The 15,112-nt window shown below is 43.5% G+C and overlaps 1 protein-coding gene across 5 annotated transcripts in view; it reads left to right on the forward strand.

The window, feature by feature from the left end:
• SH3TC2 (SH3 domain and tetratricopeptide repeats 2) overlaps positions 1–15,112 on the forward strand; it is a 68,688-nt gene that overhangs the window by 43,705 nt on the left and 9,871 nt on the right. For 2 of the 5 annotated variants that reach the window (XM_044947498.2, XM_044947501.2), the window contains 5 exons: positions 2,580–2,730; positions 5,087–5,209; positions 6,452–6,602; positions 8,173–8,384; positions 10,330–11,280. In XM_044947498.2, the coding sequence (XP_044803433.2) occupies positions 2,580–2,730; positions 5,087–5,209; positions 6,452–6,602; positions 8,173–8,384; positions 10,330–10,521 (829 nt within the window). In that variant the 3' untranslated portion in view covers positions 10,522–11,280. Of the gene's footprint in view, positions 1–2,579; positions 2,731–5,086; positions 5,210–6,215; positions 6,418–6,451; positions 6,603–8,172; positions 8,385–10,329; positions 11,281–15,112 lie in introns of those variants that run through there. The other 3 variants (XM_006052694.4, XM_044947499.2, XM_044947500.2) reach the window with 3 other exon arrangements.

The raw sequence follows: 15,112 nt of genomic DNA on the forward strand, positions 1-15,112 counted from the left end.
GCCTGGTGGGCTGCAGCCCATGGGGTCGCTACCAGTCTGACACGACTGAGTGACTTCACTTTCACTTTTCACTTTCATACATTGGAGAAGGAAATGGCAACCCACTCCAGTGTTCTTGCCTGGAGAATCCTAGGGATGGAGGAGCCTGGTGGGCTGCCATCTATGGGGTCGCACAGAGTCAGACACGACTGAAGCAACTTAGCAGCAGCAGCAGCAAGAATCTCCCAGGATGAGACGTATGGGTCCTGTCTTCATTAATTGTTACAGTGGGACTAGGGGGAGAAGTGGAGGCCAGGCCTGTAGACCTGTTATCCCTGTTTGGCATTTAAGGGGTACAGAGTGGGCGAGAAAAGGTCAGGGCTTCCTATAGTGAAGGAGGTCTGTGGTTACCAGGCCAGGGAGGTTGGTGACCACCTCAGCATTGCGTACAGCTTCTCAGCTCACAGCACGGTCTCAGCAGCAAATCTGACATTCTGATTCTTGACAGAGAGTGGCCACTGCCCATCCTTGATGTCAGTAAATATTATATCAGAAGCAGGGCAGCAGAGAACGAGAGTTCTTTCTTCTCAGGACTTACAAGGGCCAAATGTCTGGCAGTTTCTCTGAAGGCTAATAGCCACCTTGTTGTCAAGATGAATCAGGGCCTTATTAGTCACAAACAATGCTTATTTCCATCACTGTGAACAAGGGGGCCTGGGGCCTGGGTTGCCTATCATGAGATGGAACCATGTTTGATAAGTGAAAGTGAAGTTGCTCAGTCGTGTCCGACTCTTTGTGACCCCATGGACTGTAGCCTACCAGACTCCTCCGTCCATGGGATTCTCCAGGCAAGAATACTGGAGTGGGTTGCCATTTCCTTCTCCAGGGGATCTTCCTGATCCAGGGATCGAACCCTGGTCTCCCGCATTGCAGGCAGACGCTTTAACCTCTCAGCCACCAGGGAAGCCCAATGTTTGATAAGGACCTCCTAACTATTTACAGACTTAGTTGGTAATGGTCAGTGTTCCTAGAAGGATTTGCATGGTTTGGTGTTTCCCAAACTTCAGTGCACAGTAGTATAATCTGGGTGTGTCTTAGAAATTCAGATTCCTGGCTTGCTATTGTGATGATTCTGATTCAGTCAGTCTGAGAGATCTCTGGGAGTCTGTTTTTAATAAGCTCCCCAGGTAATGTTGGTACAGGTGAGTCATGATTCACACTATGAAGAACTATGGGTATTGTGGGATGAGTCCTGGGCTGAGACTCAGGAGAATGGAGTTCTGGCCTTTGATTGTTCCCCAGTGTGGTGTGCAGTCTTGTGCAAGTCACTTCCCATCTCTGGGCCTGTTTTCCCTATGAAATAAGGAGAGAGTCTCAACCCAAGTTGCACAATAGAGTCACAATAGTAGCTGATAAGGAGCTTTGACAAAATGCTGCTGCCTGAGCTAGAGTGTACCAGGCTAGCATGGTATGTCAACATATTGAGGTGATGACTTTGCCTGTGGATGCATGTTTAAAGAGTTTCTAGATGATTCTAATTACTGCTGAAGTTGGTGATACCCAGTGTTCCTTCTTGCTCTGGAATTCTGAACCTGTACAACACTGTATTACCTACGCCTCATTTCTTCATTAATCCCTGACGTGAGGGGAAGAATTTTCTACATGAGCAATTTCCAAATAACTGAAGAGTAGTCTGTTAAACACCAAAACTTTCCTCCTTCTTTGGTTTTTCTTATTATACAAACTTCAAAATCTTTTTAATGATTTACAGTTACCACTATGGTCATTCTTTTGTGCATTTACTCAATAAGTATGCATTTGTCATCCACTGTGTTAGATTCTTATGAAAAATGTTATAGTGTCATGGAAAGATGGTTGGATCATGAGCTAGTAATCATAGAAATGATAACTAACATTTAAACATTTATCAAGTGCCTACTCTATGGTAGGCACTGTTGGAAACACTCTATCTCATTTAATTCTCATAAGCATCCTCTGAGGCAGGTACAGTTATATTCCCATTTTGCAGATGGGGAAATCAAGGCACAGAGAGATTCTGTACTTTCTCAAGATCTCACAGTTAGTTTAGGCAGATCCAGATCACAGCTGGTTTGGAGCGAGATCACAGCTGGTTTAGATAGATCCAGATCACAGCTGGTTTAGGCAGATCCAGATCATAGCTCGGAGAAGGCAATGGCACCCCACTCCAGTACTCTTGCCTGGAAAATCCCATGGATGGAGGAGCCTGGTGGGCTACAGTCCATGGGGTCGCTAAGAGTCGGACACGACTAAGCGACTTCACTTTCACTTTTCACTTTCATGCATTGGAGAAGGAAATGACAACCCACTCCACTATTCTTGCCTGGAGAATCCCAGGGACGGGGGAGCCTGGTGGGCTGCCATCTATGGGGTCGCACAGATTTGGACACAACTGAAGCAACTTAGCAGCAGCAGCAGCAGCAGATCATAGCTGGTTTAGGCAGATCTCCCTGTGTGATCTGAAATAATGTTCCCCCACTAGAGCTTCAGTGTCCTCCTGTGCTGAATGACTCTAGGTCTCTTTGAGCCCTCATACCTTATGGGTCCATGTTCATCCCCAGGTCCCTCAGGAGGTCCCTCACCTGCATCAAGGAGAGCCTGCGTATCTTCATTGACCTGGGGGAGAGAGACAAGGCTGCTGAGGCCTGGCTTGGAGCTGGGCGACTCCACTACCTCATGCAAGAAGATGAACTGGTGGAGCTGTACCTGCAGGTAGGTCTCCAGCAGAGCTTATCTGCTGGCCTGGACCATGGGAGTGGGGGCAGCTGTACCCTCCAAAGTGGTGAGCTGGAACTAGGGAGAGGTGATGTTCTTGTCAAACTCTTAGAGGGACAGTCAACTCTGGGCTGCTCCCTGGACTCAAGATGGAAACCAGGGCAGTCTGGAAGGCTAAATACAAGCAGCTGTGGGCCAGTCCCTGAGTTCTGTATGCATGTGTGAGCTCTCAAAGAACATGATGGGAGACTTGCTCATCTGTCTTGGCAGAATTATCCATCTTTCTAAAGCTCAACACACAGCTTGACTTCAGGGAGGTAAGGAAGGTTGATATTTGCAGTGTATTAACATTATTATTTTCTTATTTTTTTTTGCACACCTTTAACATCTGTAGTATATCATAGTGTAGATTAAGTACTTCTGCTTTAAAGAAAGATGGACCTGGAATCAAATCACAGGGCCATTGATTATGAACTGTGTGACCTATCTGAGCTCTCTGGGCCTCAGTTTCTTCATGAGGGGATCTGTCTTTAGTAAATATTAAGTATAACATTTGCATAGTAACATTAACTATAACATTAACTATACTATTTGCATAGTAAACACATGTACATAAATATTTACTAAGTACATGGGACTTAGTAAATGCTTAATAAGTGGTATTTCATCATCATCATTATCACTATCTGCACAATACTGACATTATGATGGTATATAAGAAGATGTACTCTATCAAAAATATGCCTGTTAGTCTTCACTTCCTTCCCATTTGCCATTTTCTTCCCCTTAACCCAACTCCCTTACTCTGTTACTTATACTCACACAAATTTGCTTCCACTGAGTCTTAATAATGATTGTATAACATTGTTTGAAGGCTTACTTTGCATGAGAGACTTTGTTAAACACTTCACATGCATGATGTTGTTTCATCCTCATTATAAATGCTGCAGGAGTTTCTATTGAAATTTACACTTTACAGACAATACTCAGTGAGGCTGGGTAACTTGCCTAAAGTGATACAGCTAGTAAGTGGTTAAAACTTCTCTCCAGCAGTAGGACTTAAAGTTTTTTCTTTCAGAGACTCTATTCTGCCTTGGGATTTTAGAGGTGGAAGAATTATCAGAGAACAGATAATTTGGTCTTGTCTTTCTCTCTCTAGGAGACAAAGGCCCAGAGGGGGCTATTGGGGTTGTTCATTGCTTGGTGGCAGAACTCCTGACTCCAGGATTTCATCTCACTGCCTCTATCTTTGTGTATCTGTATATGCAATAAAAATAACTGAGGGACCTTGGCCCTGTAATTTACAGACCAGAATTGGTCCCAGGTACCCCTAAGCCTAGACTACCACCTGACTTGATGTTCTGCAGTCATTCCCATTGAGGTAAACCATTCTCTACCTAAGGATCTTTGAGATGCTGTAGTTGTGCTGCAGGTGTGGTACATTCTTCTCTTCTATGTCTTCATCACATTTTGTTTAGGTGCAAAATTAAATAGCTGGTTTGAGATAAAGAGATCATAGGGGCCAGGAGAAGGGTAATGGAATCAAAGACACTAGCATCTGTTTGCCACAACTATTGATGTAAACTTGAAAACTCCTTATTCTGAGCCTGTTTCTCCATTTGGAAACTGTGTTGGATGAACTCACTTTTTCCAAACTTCATCATTTATACATCAGGTTTATAGTTTTGCCATAGCCAGTACCTCTATACCATTATTTATTTATTTATTTTTCTTTGACTCAACTTCAAATCAACTTAACTTTTTACATTAAACAGTGCTATCTAAAATCAGAGATTATGATGTATTATTTTTTTAATTTTTAAAATTTTTAATTGGAGGATAATTGCTGTACAATATTGTGTTGGTTTCTGCTGTACAACAATGTGAATCAGCTATAATACATATAGTTCCCTTCCTCTTGAGCCTTCCTCCAACCACTTCCCCCATCCCACCCATCTAGGTTGTCACAGAACACTGAGCTGAGCTCCCTGTGTTATACAAGTTTCCCTCTAGCTATCTATTGATGTATTATTAATCTTTTTTCTCTAAAACACATTAAAATAAATATTCAACTATTACAAGATGTTTGTGCTGCTGAAAACCATTTCTAGGGCTGTCAAAGTAAACTTATCATCTCATCAAATGGTCTCATCTCCATGTCCTCAAAGGGGAAATGCAGAACTAGGGAATCCTGAAGGCTTCTTACCAGCCTTATGAGTATGGAAGACAATTTAAGGTTCAGGGGACTTTAACAGAGGGTTAAGCTAGATGGTCAGGATGTCTTTCTTGCCAGTCCTGTGGACATTCAGAAGTGCTTCTGTCCACCTTTGACAGCAGTCTCTTTTCCACCCAGGCAGCCATCCAGAAAGCCCTGAAGTCAGAGGAGCCCTCCTTGGCTCTCAAGCTCTATGAGGAAGCGGGTGATGTGTTCTTCAACGGGACTCGCCACAGGCATCGTGCGGTGGAGTATTACCGAGTGAGTCATGGGCTGCATAGTCAGCAGTATCCCCAGCCAGGCTGTGGCACAAATGTAGGCAGATTCACTTGGGCTTTGGCCTGGGGCCCCATTCCCCTCTCTTGATGGTATTTCTTTGTCTTCCCTTCTTCATTCAGTGCCTGCAGGCTCTCCCTCTCTTAAGTCCAGCAGGCTCTCAAAGAAGTCCAGCAGGCTCTCAAAGAAGGAGCTGATAAACTCTGTCACTCTTGGGGTTGATAAATAAAGTATTCTTCCTGAGAGAACATACCATAATAATTACAACTTTTAGGTGCATGGTACTATACAGTTTGTAGCACATGTCTTTGTCGACCAGAATGTTTCTATGTACATGGCATGGTGGGAGATGATTGGTCTATGGATGAACACTTTTTCTTTACTATGTTTTATTATGTATTAAAATATATTTTAAAAATTAAATATATATAATACCAGTTCATCAAACGCATGATTTTAGATATTATTGCAAAGAATGAAGCAAGAAAAAAAAAGACAGTTAATATGAGAAATAATAGTAATTAAATAAATGTCCATATGTTAAGTAGATATGTAAAAAATCATAATTGTTCATTACAGACTGAAGTTTGGGAAACTTGTTATCTTACTTGATCCTAAAATTTCACTTATTCCAATACTTACTCATTTGCTTTGTTTATTCAGTCATCAAACATTCATCAAGCAGGCAATATGTGCCAGGCACTGTGGTAGGAGTGAATGAAAGACACGTCTCTGACTTTTGAGGTTCTCATGGTCATACACATTTTATAGATGACAAAACTGAGGCTCAGAGAGATGAAGTGACCTGCCCAACATTCATAATAAAAATAATAGAAATGACTATTTCCTGGGGACTCTCAGGCACTGTGCACATACTCCTTGTATGTGCTTCGTAGATTAGCACTGTGGGTGCTAAGGGAGTGCATAACTGGAAGGTGAGTAACTTCCCATGTGGCTTTGAAGAAAGTTGTCTTCTCTTTCCTGCTCTCAGTTTCAGGGTAGCCTGATGACCTCTAGTTCCTCCACCTCTGAGGTCTGGGCAGAGCAACCAAGAGCAAGGATCAGAAGAGAGTTGAGAAAAGCCATGCATGGGAAGTGCCATCTCCCCCTGGGCTTCAGTCACTGCCATCCCTCAGTCCCTGGCAGTAAGATATTATATAACGTTCTAGAATATGGTATGTGTTGATGATTCTCAGCTAGACTGTTTCCTTGTGCCTCTGTTCTCAGACTGGGGCTGTTCCCTTAGCAAGGAGGATGAAGGCAGTGAGAACCGAGCTCCGGATTTTCAACAAGCTGACAGAGCTGCAGATCAGCCTGGAAGGCTATGAGAAGGCTTTGGAATTTGCCACCTTGGCAGCCAGACTCAGCACAGTCGTAGGTAGGTGGTCCTAATTGTCTGGGGGTACTGGATGGGAGGGGCTGACACTCCCTGAGGGACAACAAAGTTGTAAGAGCATACCCATGGAGTCAGACTCCATAGGTTCAAACTTTAGGTCAAAGTGTCAAGGAGCCCCCAGGTAAGCAAGTTGCTTAATTTAATATCTATAAGCCTCAAGTACTTTGGCCACCTCATGCAAAGAGTTGACTCATTGGAAAAGACTCTGATGCTGGGAGGGATTGAGGGCAGGAGGAGAAGGGGACGACAGAGGATGAGATGGCTGGATGGCATCACTGACTCGATGGACGTGAGTCTGGGTAAACTCCGGGAGTTGGTGATGGACAGGGAGGCCTGGCGTGCTGCGATTCATGGGGTCGCAAAGAGTCGGACACAACTGAGTGACTGAACTGAACTGAACTGAACTGAAGCCTCAAGTTTGTCATTGGCAAATCAGGATTAAAAATGACACCCACAGCATACAGTTGTTCTGAAGACCAGTGATAATCCATCTGAAACCCACAGCACAGTGCTTGGTATATAGGTCCTTGATAAGTGTTACTTGTGCACACTCTTATAGTTAGTATCGTTGGTATTATTCTGAGTCCAGGGTAAATGGTATTTTATCCTATGCACATATGGTATTTTATCCTATCCTATCCTATGCACTAATGGCCTATTACAAAAGCACTCTGCCTTAACTTTTTAATTAGTTGATTATTAGTCAAGTGCGTATTTTCCTATGGTATTGAAATGTAAATGAAAGTCAGATTCCCATTAACCTAACTCACTCAGTAGCTGAAATAGCTTGCATTTACAACAGAAGCTAATGAGAAGCAATGTAAGTCACTAAAATAGAAAAAAAAATGCAGAATATAAAAAGATAAACTCATCTCAAATATTGATGCTTGAGGAAAAGCAGGTTTTATTAAAGGATGCTTGATTAGATGTAAGGGCAAATGGAGTCTTCTGTGATGATTCTAGAAGGGACTTCTGGGCATTCTCAAGGGCATGAGATGTGGATGGTACTGAACTTTATTGTGTTTAATTGCACTTCAGAGCTCTCTTTTCTTTTCCTAACTCTTCCTTTACTGCAGAAAACCTTATTTGTGCAACTGTCTACTGGTCTTAGGAAGGCCTTGAGGGCCCAGGCAGCTCCCTCTGGAGCATTCTTATCCTTCCTTGGATGGAAGCTGAAAGGAGGATATATTCACCCTTTCATGCTATTCCGCATGACTGGATATTTCCATTTCAGACAGTTGGATTTTTCTCTTTTAGCTTTGGCTTTTGGCTCTTTGAAGCTTAAAAGTGATGTTTTTAGATTGCATCAAACAGCCACCTTGTAAATATTCCAAAAAATACAATTGGAAGCCTTTGTTCTCTTTAAAAGTCTGTTTTGTGCTAAAAGAGTTAGTTATTGAAACAGTAAATCCACCAAAGACAAAACCAGTCATAGACCCATTAGACCCCAAGATTCTAAAGCATGAGTTAAAAGTGAAAGGGTCTCTAAACTGTACAGAATGAATGAGTGAACTCATGATGCAAGGTGTTGGCTGTAGGATATCTCTCTCAGTCTTCCAATTTCTAGGAGATCAGCGGCAGGAGCTGGTGGCCTTCCACCGTCTGGCCACTGTGTACTATTCCCTGCACATGTATGAGATGGCTGAGGACTGCTACCTGAAGACTCTGTCCCTCTGTCCACCCTGCCTGCAGAGCCCCAAGGAGGCCTTATACTATGCCAAGGTGTATTATCGTCTGGGCCGACTCACCTTCTATCAGCTGAAGGTAAGAACCAGGCTTGTGAGGCTGTCTGAGAGCTGCTGTCCAGTTATATTCTTCCCTGACCCTGAGCCTTCAGGGTAAAGTAGAGAGAGGTAAATTGGGGAGTGTTGTCTCATAGGGTGGGGAGTGGCTCCTCTGGGAACACAATGACAGTCTTCACTTAGCCCCCCTTGGAGACCTCAAAGAGGCTCCCATCTCTGCTGAGGAGACATGTTCCTCTCTTTCTTTGCCCCGCTGGGATTTCTGGGCCCATTTCATTTATCAGATACTATGGGCACATGTTCTAGTGCCTGTGAGCTCCTCCAGGGCCTGTGAAAATATATAAGACCTAAACAATACACGAGACCCCCAAACAAAAGAACTATAAGCTTCAAAATTAAAATTAATTCCTAACTGTATGTCTAAAAAATGTTTTAGATGAACTAGTCAGTTGAAACTCACTTCTTATGAGGTTTTATAAATGATATTTTAGATGAAATCTAGGTACATGTTGGCATGTTTGAGATAGTAACATGCAGGGTCTTAGAGTGTAAGCATGCCTAGGTCCTGAGAAGATCTTAGCCCTGATCTCCTATTTGCTCTGCTGGAGTTGAATCCAGAACTTCTTATTTTTCCAGTGACTTCTATTAATAGAACTGTGTGTGTGGTCTATAATTCTCAGTTGCATTCTGGCCCTTGAACTTTGTCCCTAGGCACTGGCTTCCCTTACCAGATGTCTCTGTCTGCTTCAGCACAACCCTTACTCTCTTCACACAGAAACAGTGGCTTCTGTTTGCAGACCCTTAGGGCAGCTCTGCTGTCTTTTTCTTATTTGCCAGAGTGTTTCTGGTCTGAATTTATTATTGACTTATGAGGGTTAATGAGAACCAGACATATCTTTTTGAGTCTCACTGGAAGAACCATATGTTCTGCATCCCAACCATGTAGGGAGCAACTATAGGGTAGTGAAGGAGTCCCCTCAGTGATCTTGCCTTTGATCCACAGCTCCCAGGAAGTGGGACAAAATGTGTATGATTTGATTCCATCAACCAAGGACTCTAGGCATTGCAAGGGAAAGACCTCAACTCAAACTAGCTTAAGCAAATAAGGAGATTTATTGGCTCAAGGAACTGGGAGGTTCAGGTATAAGTTTAATTTCAGGTAGTTCTGGAAGCTGGTAGTCAGATGCCATCATGGATCTAAGAGAGAGGTGGGGACCTCTCTCTGTACTTCTTGGCTTAGAATGTTTCTGCTGCTGCTGCTAAGTCGCTTCAGTCGTGTCCAACTCTGTGCGACACCATAGACGGCAGCCCACCAGGCTCCTCTGTCCATGGGATTCTCCAGGCAAGAACACTGGAGTGGGTTGCCATTTCCTCCTCCAATGCATGAAAGTGAAAGGTCAAAGTGAAGTCGCTCAGTTGTGTCCAACTCTTAGCGACCCCATGGACTGCAGCCTACCAGGCTCCTCTGTCCGTGGGATTTTTCCAGGCAAGAGTACTGGAGTGGGGTGCCATTGCCTTCTCCGTAGAATGTTTCTACTTCTCTCTATAACTTGGCCTTTTTTCCTTCTATTATTGGCAGCTTCAAGCCCCCATCTAAAAGGGTGAGGGACCATTTTCTCTCTTAGGTCACACTTGAAAGTTCCCAGGGAGTGACTTGGGACAAGTCAGCTTGAGTCATATTCATATACCTAAAGTTCTGAGCCCAGGGTGATGCTGCTTCATGATTGTCTGTGTCTGGGTAAGGCGCCATCCCTGTGCCTGGGGAGGAGGGCCACCGAGGTTAGCAATGCCACAGAACTGCCATGAACTTGGTGAGGGAACTCCCCCAAGGAACCAGGAGAAAGGGGTGGGAAAGGATGTCAAACAGGCAAAAGCTAGTTTTCTTAGATTTCCCAGCATTGCCTCCAAGCCTCTCCTGGAAATGTCTGCTAATGCTGTCTCTTTTCTGCCCTCATGCTGGGGGTTAGGATGCGCACGATGCCACCGAGTACTTCTGGCTGGCCCTGGCAGCAGCAGTCCTGCTTGGTGACGAGGAGCTGCAGGACATCATTAGGACCAGGCTGGACAACATCTGCCAGAGCCCCCTGTGGCATAGCTGTCCTTCTGGGCGCTCCTCAGAGAGGGCACGCTGGCTGAGTGGTGGGGGCCTGGCCCTCTGAGGACAGCTGTCCCATCTCCAAACAGTTGCCATGGTCAGAAGCTACCTCTCTTCTTAGCCTCTTAGACACTGATCTGGGGAGTTCAAGCCATGTCCTGGCCCATCATCTCATCTCAGAATGGGAAGAGCACAGTCCAGAGGGAATGGGCTGAACTCAGTCACACAAGGAATGGATGGTGGAGCAGGGATTAGGGTCCTGGCTTTGTATCTAGGGCCTTTCCAGTAGACTGTGGCCCTTCCACACGTGCAGCTCCTGAAATGTACTTTTCTGACACACAGTTCTAGAGAAAATGAGAACTTTTGCCTGTAGAAAAGCTGTCCCCTTCCCTCAGTGAAGAAGTCAGGCACTGCATTGGAGAGAAGGCAAGCAGATCGGACTTTGTTCCCTTTACTGACTTTTCTCAGGGAAAGACCCCTCCCCTTGCCAGTAGTGAAACTAGTCATTTCTTTCTTCTCTTTCTTCAGCCAATGGAGGTGCTACTCCTCCTGTCACAAGGACTGGCGGGTGAGAATTCACCATGCTCTTAGTGCAAAAGACACAGCCTCAGAATGGCCAGGTGGAGTGCACAGAGGGTGAGGTCTGATGTGGATGCACCATCCCCATCCTGCCCTGAAGCTCTGCCCCCCCACAACCTCCCTAAAACCCAGGGGAAGCCTCCCCAGGGTCATGGCTTAAAAATTGAGCACTAAGAACATTATGACGTAAATCACGTGTAAATAGTGTGTATTATTAAACATTGCTCATTTATGTTTATTCACACATTTGTCTCCTTAATAATAAGGAAGATGAGATGAGAGACTTGAAGGATGGGTTAAATACCAAGGGGTCATATCGATTCCAGGGTTGCTCATGTACAAAGCATCTCTATTATCTATCATTGCATAACACATCTAGTGACTTGGATCATTGATTATTTCACAGCTTCTGTGAGAAGGCAGGAATCCAAGCTTGACTTCTCTGGGTCCTCTGGCTCAGAGTAGCTCACAGGTCTTCCATCAAGGCATCAGCCATACCTATAGTCTTCTCAGGCTCATCTAGGGAAGGATATGTTTCCAAACTCACTCACATTGCTATTAGTAGGAGTTAGTGCCTTGCTTGCTGTTGGCCAGAGGCTGCCCACAGGTTCTTGCCTTGTGGGCCTTGCCATCAGGCAGTTCATAGCATGGCAGCCTCTTCATCAGTGAGCATGTGAGAAGAATAAGAGCAAGGGTGAGAGTGGGTAGTCACTGTCTTGGCATAACTAGTCTCAGAGGTAGCATCCAACTAGTTTTGCATATTTTATTCAAAATATATGTGAATTTTATTCAAAATATATGTGAATCACTAGGTCCAGCCCACACAAAAGGGAAGGATTTACCAAGGATGTGGATTCCAGAAGGTGGGGAGTCATTTGGGGCTACCGCAGTATCTGAGTTCTTTGATGACAGAATCAGGAATTTTCTAAGGCAGTGAACTCCAAGTATGGCCCACTGACTGGACCAGCAACATCAGCTTCACCCATGAGATTGTATGAAATGTGAATATCAGGGCTCTACCTAAGACATCTGAAGCACAGTCTCTGGGGCCAAGGAGCCCTGGCTTTACCCTGTTTTCCAGGTGATTCTAATGCACACTAAAGCATGAGAAGCAGTGCTCTGGAACCATGGTTCTCAGAGAATGTGAAAAGGAGTTACCTGAGAAACTTGCAGAAAATGAACTTTCTGGTCCTTACCCCAATAATTTTGATTCAGTAGGTCTGGGAGATACCCCAGGAACATGGATTTTTAATGAGCATCTGAAATACCCCAGATGCTGGTGGTTCACTGTTGTTCTGAAATGTGGAAACATACAAGGTCTAGCTACAGGTCTCACCATCTGATCACAGACAGCTTAGATCTACTGTAAGATGCTCTGCCCTTTCTTTCTAGCTTCTTGGGGCAACCGGATGATTGGTGGTGTGGAAGGGTAGGATAGAGGTGGTGAGTTGAGTCAGCACTGCATCTTCTAATCAGGAATATTGTGCACATACTGGTACATCTTATTTTCTCTTAGGAGCTTGATTGGTTGTTAAAATGCTCTCTACTCTAGAGTATTCTTCTTCAGGAAGGAAATGAAGTGACCTAGTCCACTACCATGTAAGATGGATGTGGTTTTGCCCCCAGCACAAACCATAAAGTCCCCAAGGGAGGGATGTTGAAGTTGAGTCTAACCTCCCATGCAGAAGCCTTTCAACAACATTGCTGGGAGGCACATGCATTCCAGAATGGTTACGAATCTTGTAGTTGAAGAAGACTTGCTTCTCTGGGGATCTCTGGGATCCAAGCCATGAACCATTCCCCACTTGTCTCAGGTTACAGACCCTCTCCTTTTCCCCTTTTCCCCACTGACCTATTACTCTGGCCAGATGCCAACTCCTGTCCCTTTGATAGTGTGGTTCTTATAACTGGTATTAGCTGGTGGGTAGAGAGTACTGAGGGTCATTACTGTACTTCCCCTGCTTCTTCAGTTGTGTCCAACTCTTTGCAACCCCATGGGTTGTAGCTGCCTCCCCACCCCCGTCCATGGGATTTTCCAGGCAAGAATACTGGAATGGGTTGCCATTTCCTTCTCCAGGGGATCTTCCTGACCCAGGGGTCTAACTTGGGTCTCACGCATTGCAGGCAGACTCTTTACTATCTGAGCCACCAGGGAATCCCATTACTGTACTTAATGTGGTTTAATATTGTATTTTAACATTGCATTAAGATTTTTCTTCTCCCCAACAGCTACATCTTATCATTGGCTCACATTGAGCTTATCATCTGCGGTCTCTGCTCATATGAGTTTCTGTTTGGCCAAGTATTTTTCAATTGGTACAAATATACATATTTGTATACATAAATACATACATATATATACACATAAATACCTACACACATGGGCTTCTCAGGTGGCTCAATGGTAAAAGAATCTGCCTGCAATGCATGAGACATGAGTTCAGTCCCTGGGTTGGGAAGATCCCCTGGAGAAGAAAATGGCAACCCACTCTAGTATTCTTGCCAAGGAAATCCCATGGACAGAGAAGCCTGGTGGGATACAGTCCGTGGGGTTGCAAAAGAATCAGACACGACTTAGTGACTAAACAGCAACAACACCACCCCCTCACCACACACACATATATTTGGGTGAAGAGCATTATAGCTATCCATTTTACACTTCACTGAGAAATTTGGTTAGACTTTTCTGATTCTGCATACTTTTAAAAATTGAATTATAGTTGATTTACAATGTTGTGTTAATTTTTGCTGTACAGGAAAGTGATTCAGTTATATGTACACACACAAATATATATTCTTTAAAAAATTCCTTTCCATTATGATTTATCACAGGATATTGAACATACTGTGCTGTTCCCTGTGCTGCACAGTGGGACCTTGCTGTTTATTCATTCTATATATAATGGTTTGCATCTCCTAACCCCAAATTCTCAACCCATCCCTTTCTGACCCTCTACCTCTTGGTAAACCCAAGTCTGTTCTCTATGTCTGTGAGTCTGTTTTTGTTTCCTAGATAGGTTCATTTCTGTTATATATTAGATTCAATAAGTGATATCATATGGTATTTGTCTTTCTGACTTACTTCACCTAGTATGATAAGTATGATTTACTTCACCTAGTATAATAAGAATGATCATCTCCAGGTCCATCCATGTTGCTGCAAATGGTATTATTTCATTTGTGTTTTTTTTATGGCTGAATAGTATTCTATTGTATATATGTACCACATCTTCTTTTCCATTCATCTGTTGCTGGACATTTGTTTCCTAGTTTTGGCTACTGTGAATAGTGCTGCTATGTATGTATGGGTGCATTTATCTTTTTGACTTGTGATTTTGTCTGGATATATGCTCAAGAGTAGGATTGCTGAATCATATGGCAACTCTATTTTTAGTTTTTTGAGGAACCTCCATACTGTTTTCCATGGTGGCTGCACCAACTTACATTCCTACCAATAGTGTAGAAGGGTTCCCTTTTCTCCACACCCTATCCACTATTTGTTTTTGTTGACATTTTAATGATGGCCATTCTGACTGATATGAGGTGGTACCTCATTGTATTTGCATTTCTCTCATAATTAGCAATGATGGGCATATTTTCATGTGCCTGTTGGTCATCTGTCTGTCTTCTTTGGAGAAATGTCTATTTAGATTTTCTGCCCATTTTTCACTTGGGTTGTTTGTTTTTTATGTTGTTGAGTTGTATGAGCTGTTTGTATATTTTGGAAATTAAGCTCTTGTCAGTCACAGCATTTGCAAATATTTTCTCCCAGTCTGTAGGTTGTCTTTTTGTTTTATTTATGGTTTCCTTTGCTGTACGGAAGCTTGTCAATTTGATTAGGTTCCATTTGTTTATATTTGTTTTTATTTCTTTGGGAGATGGACCTGAGAAAACACTGGTACGATTTATGTCAGAGAATGTTTTGCCTGTATTTTCTTCTAGGAGTTTTATGGTATCATGTCTTACATTTAAGTCTGTAAGTCATTTTGAGTTTATTTTTGTGTGTGGTGTGAGTCATTTTGAGTTTCTTTTTGTGTGTCAATGTGACTTCATTCATTTCTGTGAGGCTGTCCAAC

This window comes from Bubalus bubalis, chromosome 9 (assembly GCF_019923935.1).
Source record: "Bubalus bubalis isolate 160015118507 breed Murrah chromosome 9, NDDB_SH_1, whole genome shotgun sequence".
NCBI classification, from domain to species: Eukaryota; Metazoa; Chordata; class Mammalia; order Artiodactyla; family Bovidae; genus Bubalus; species Bubalus bubalis.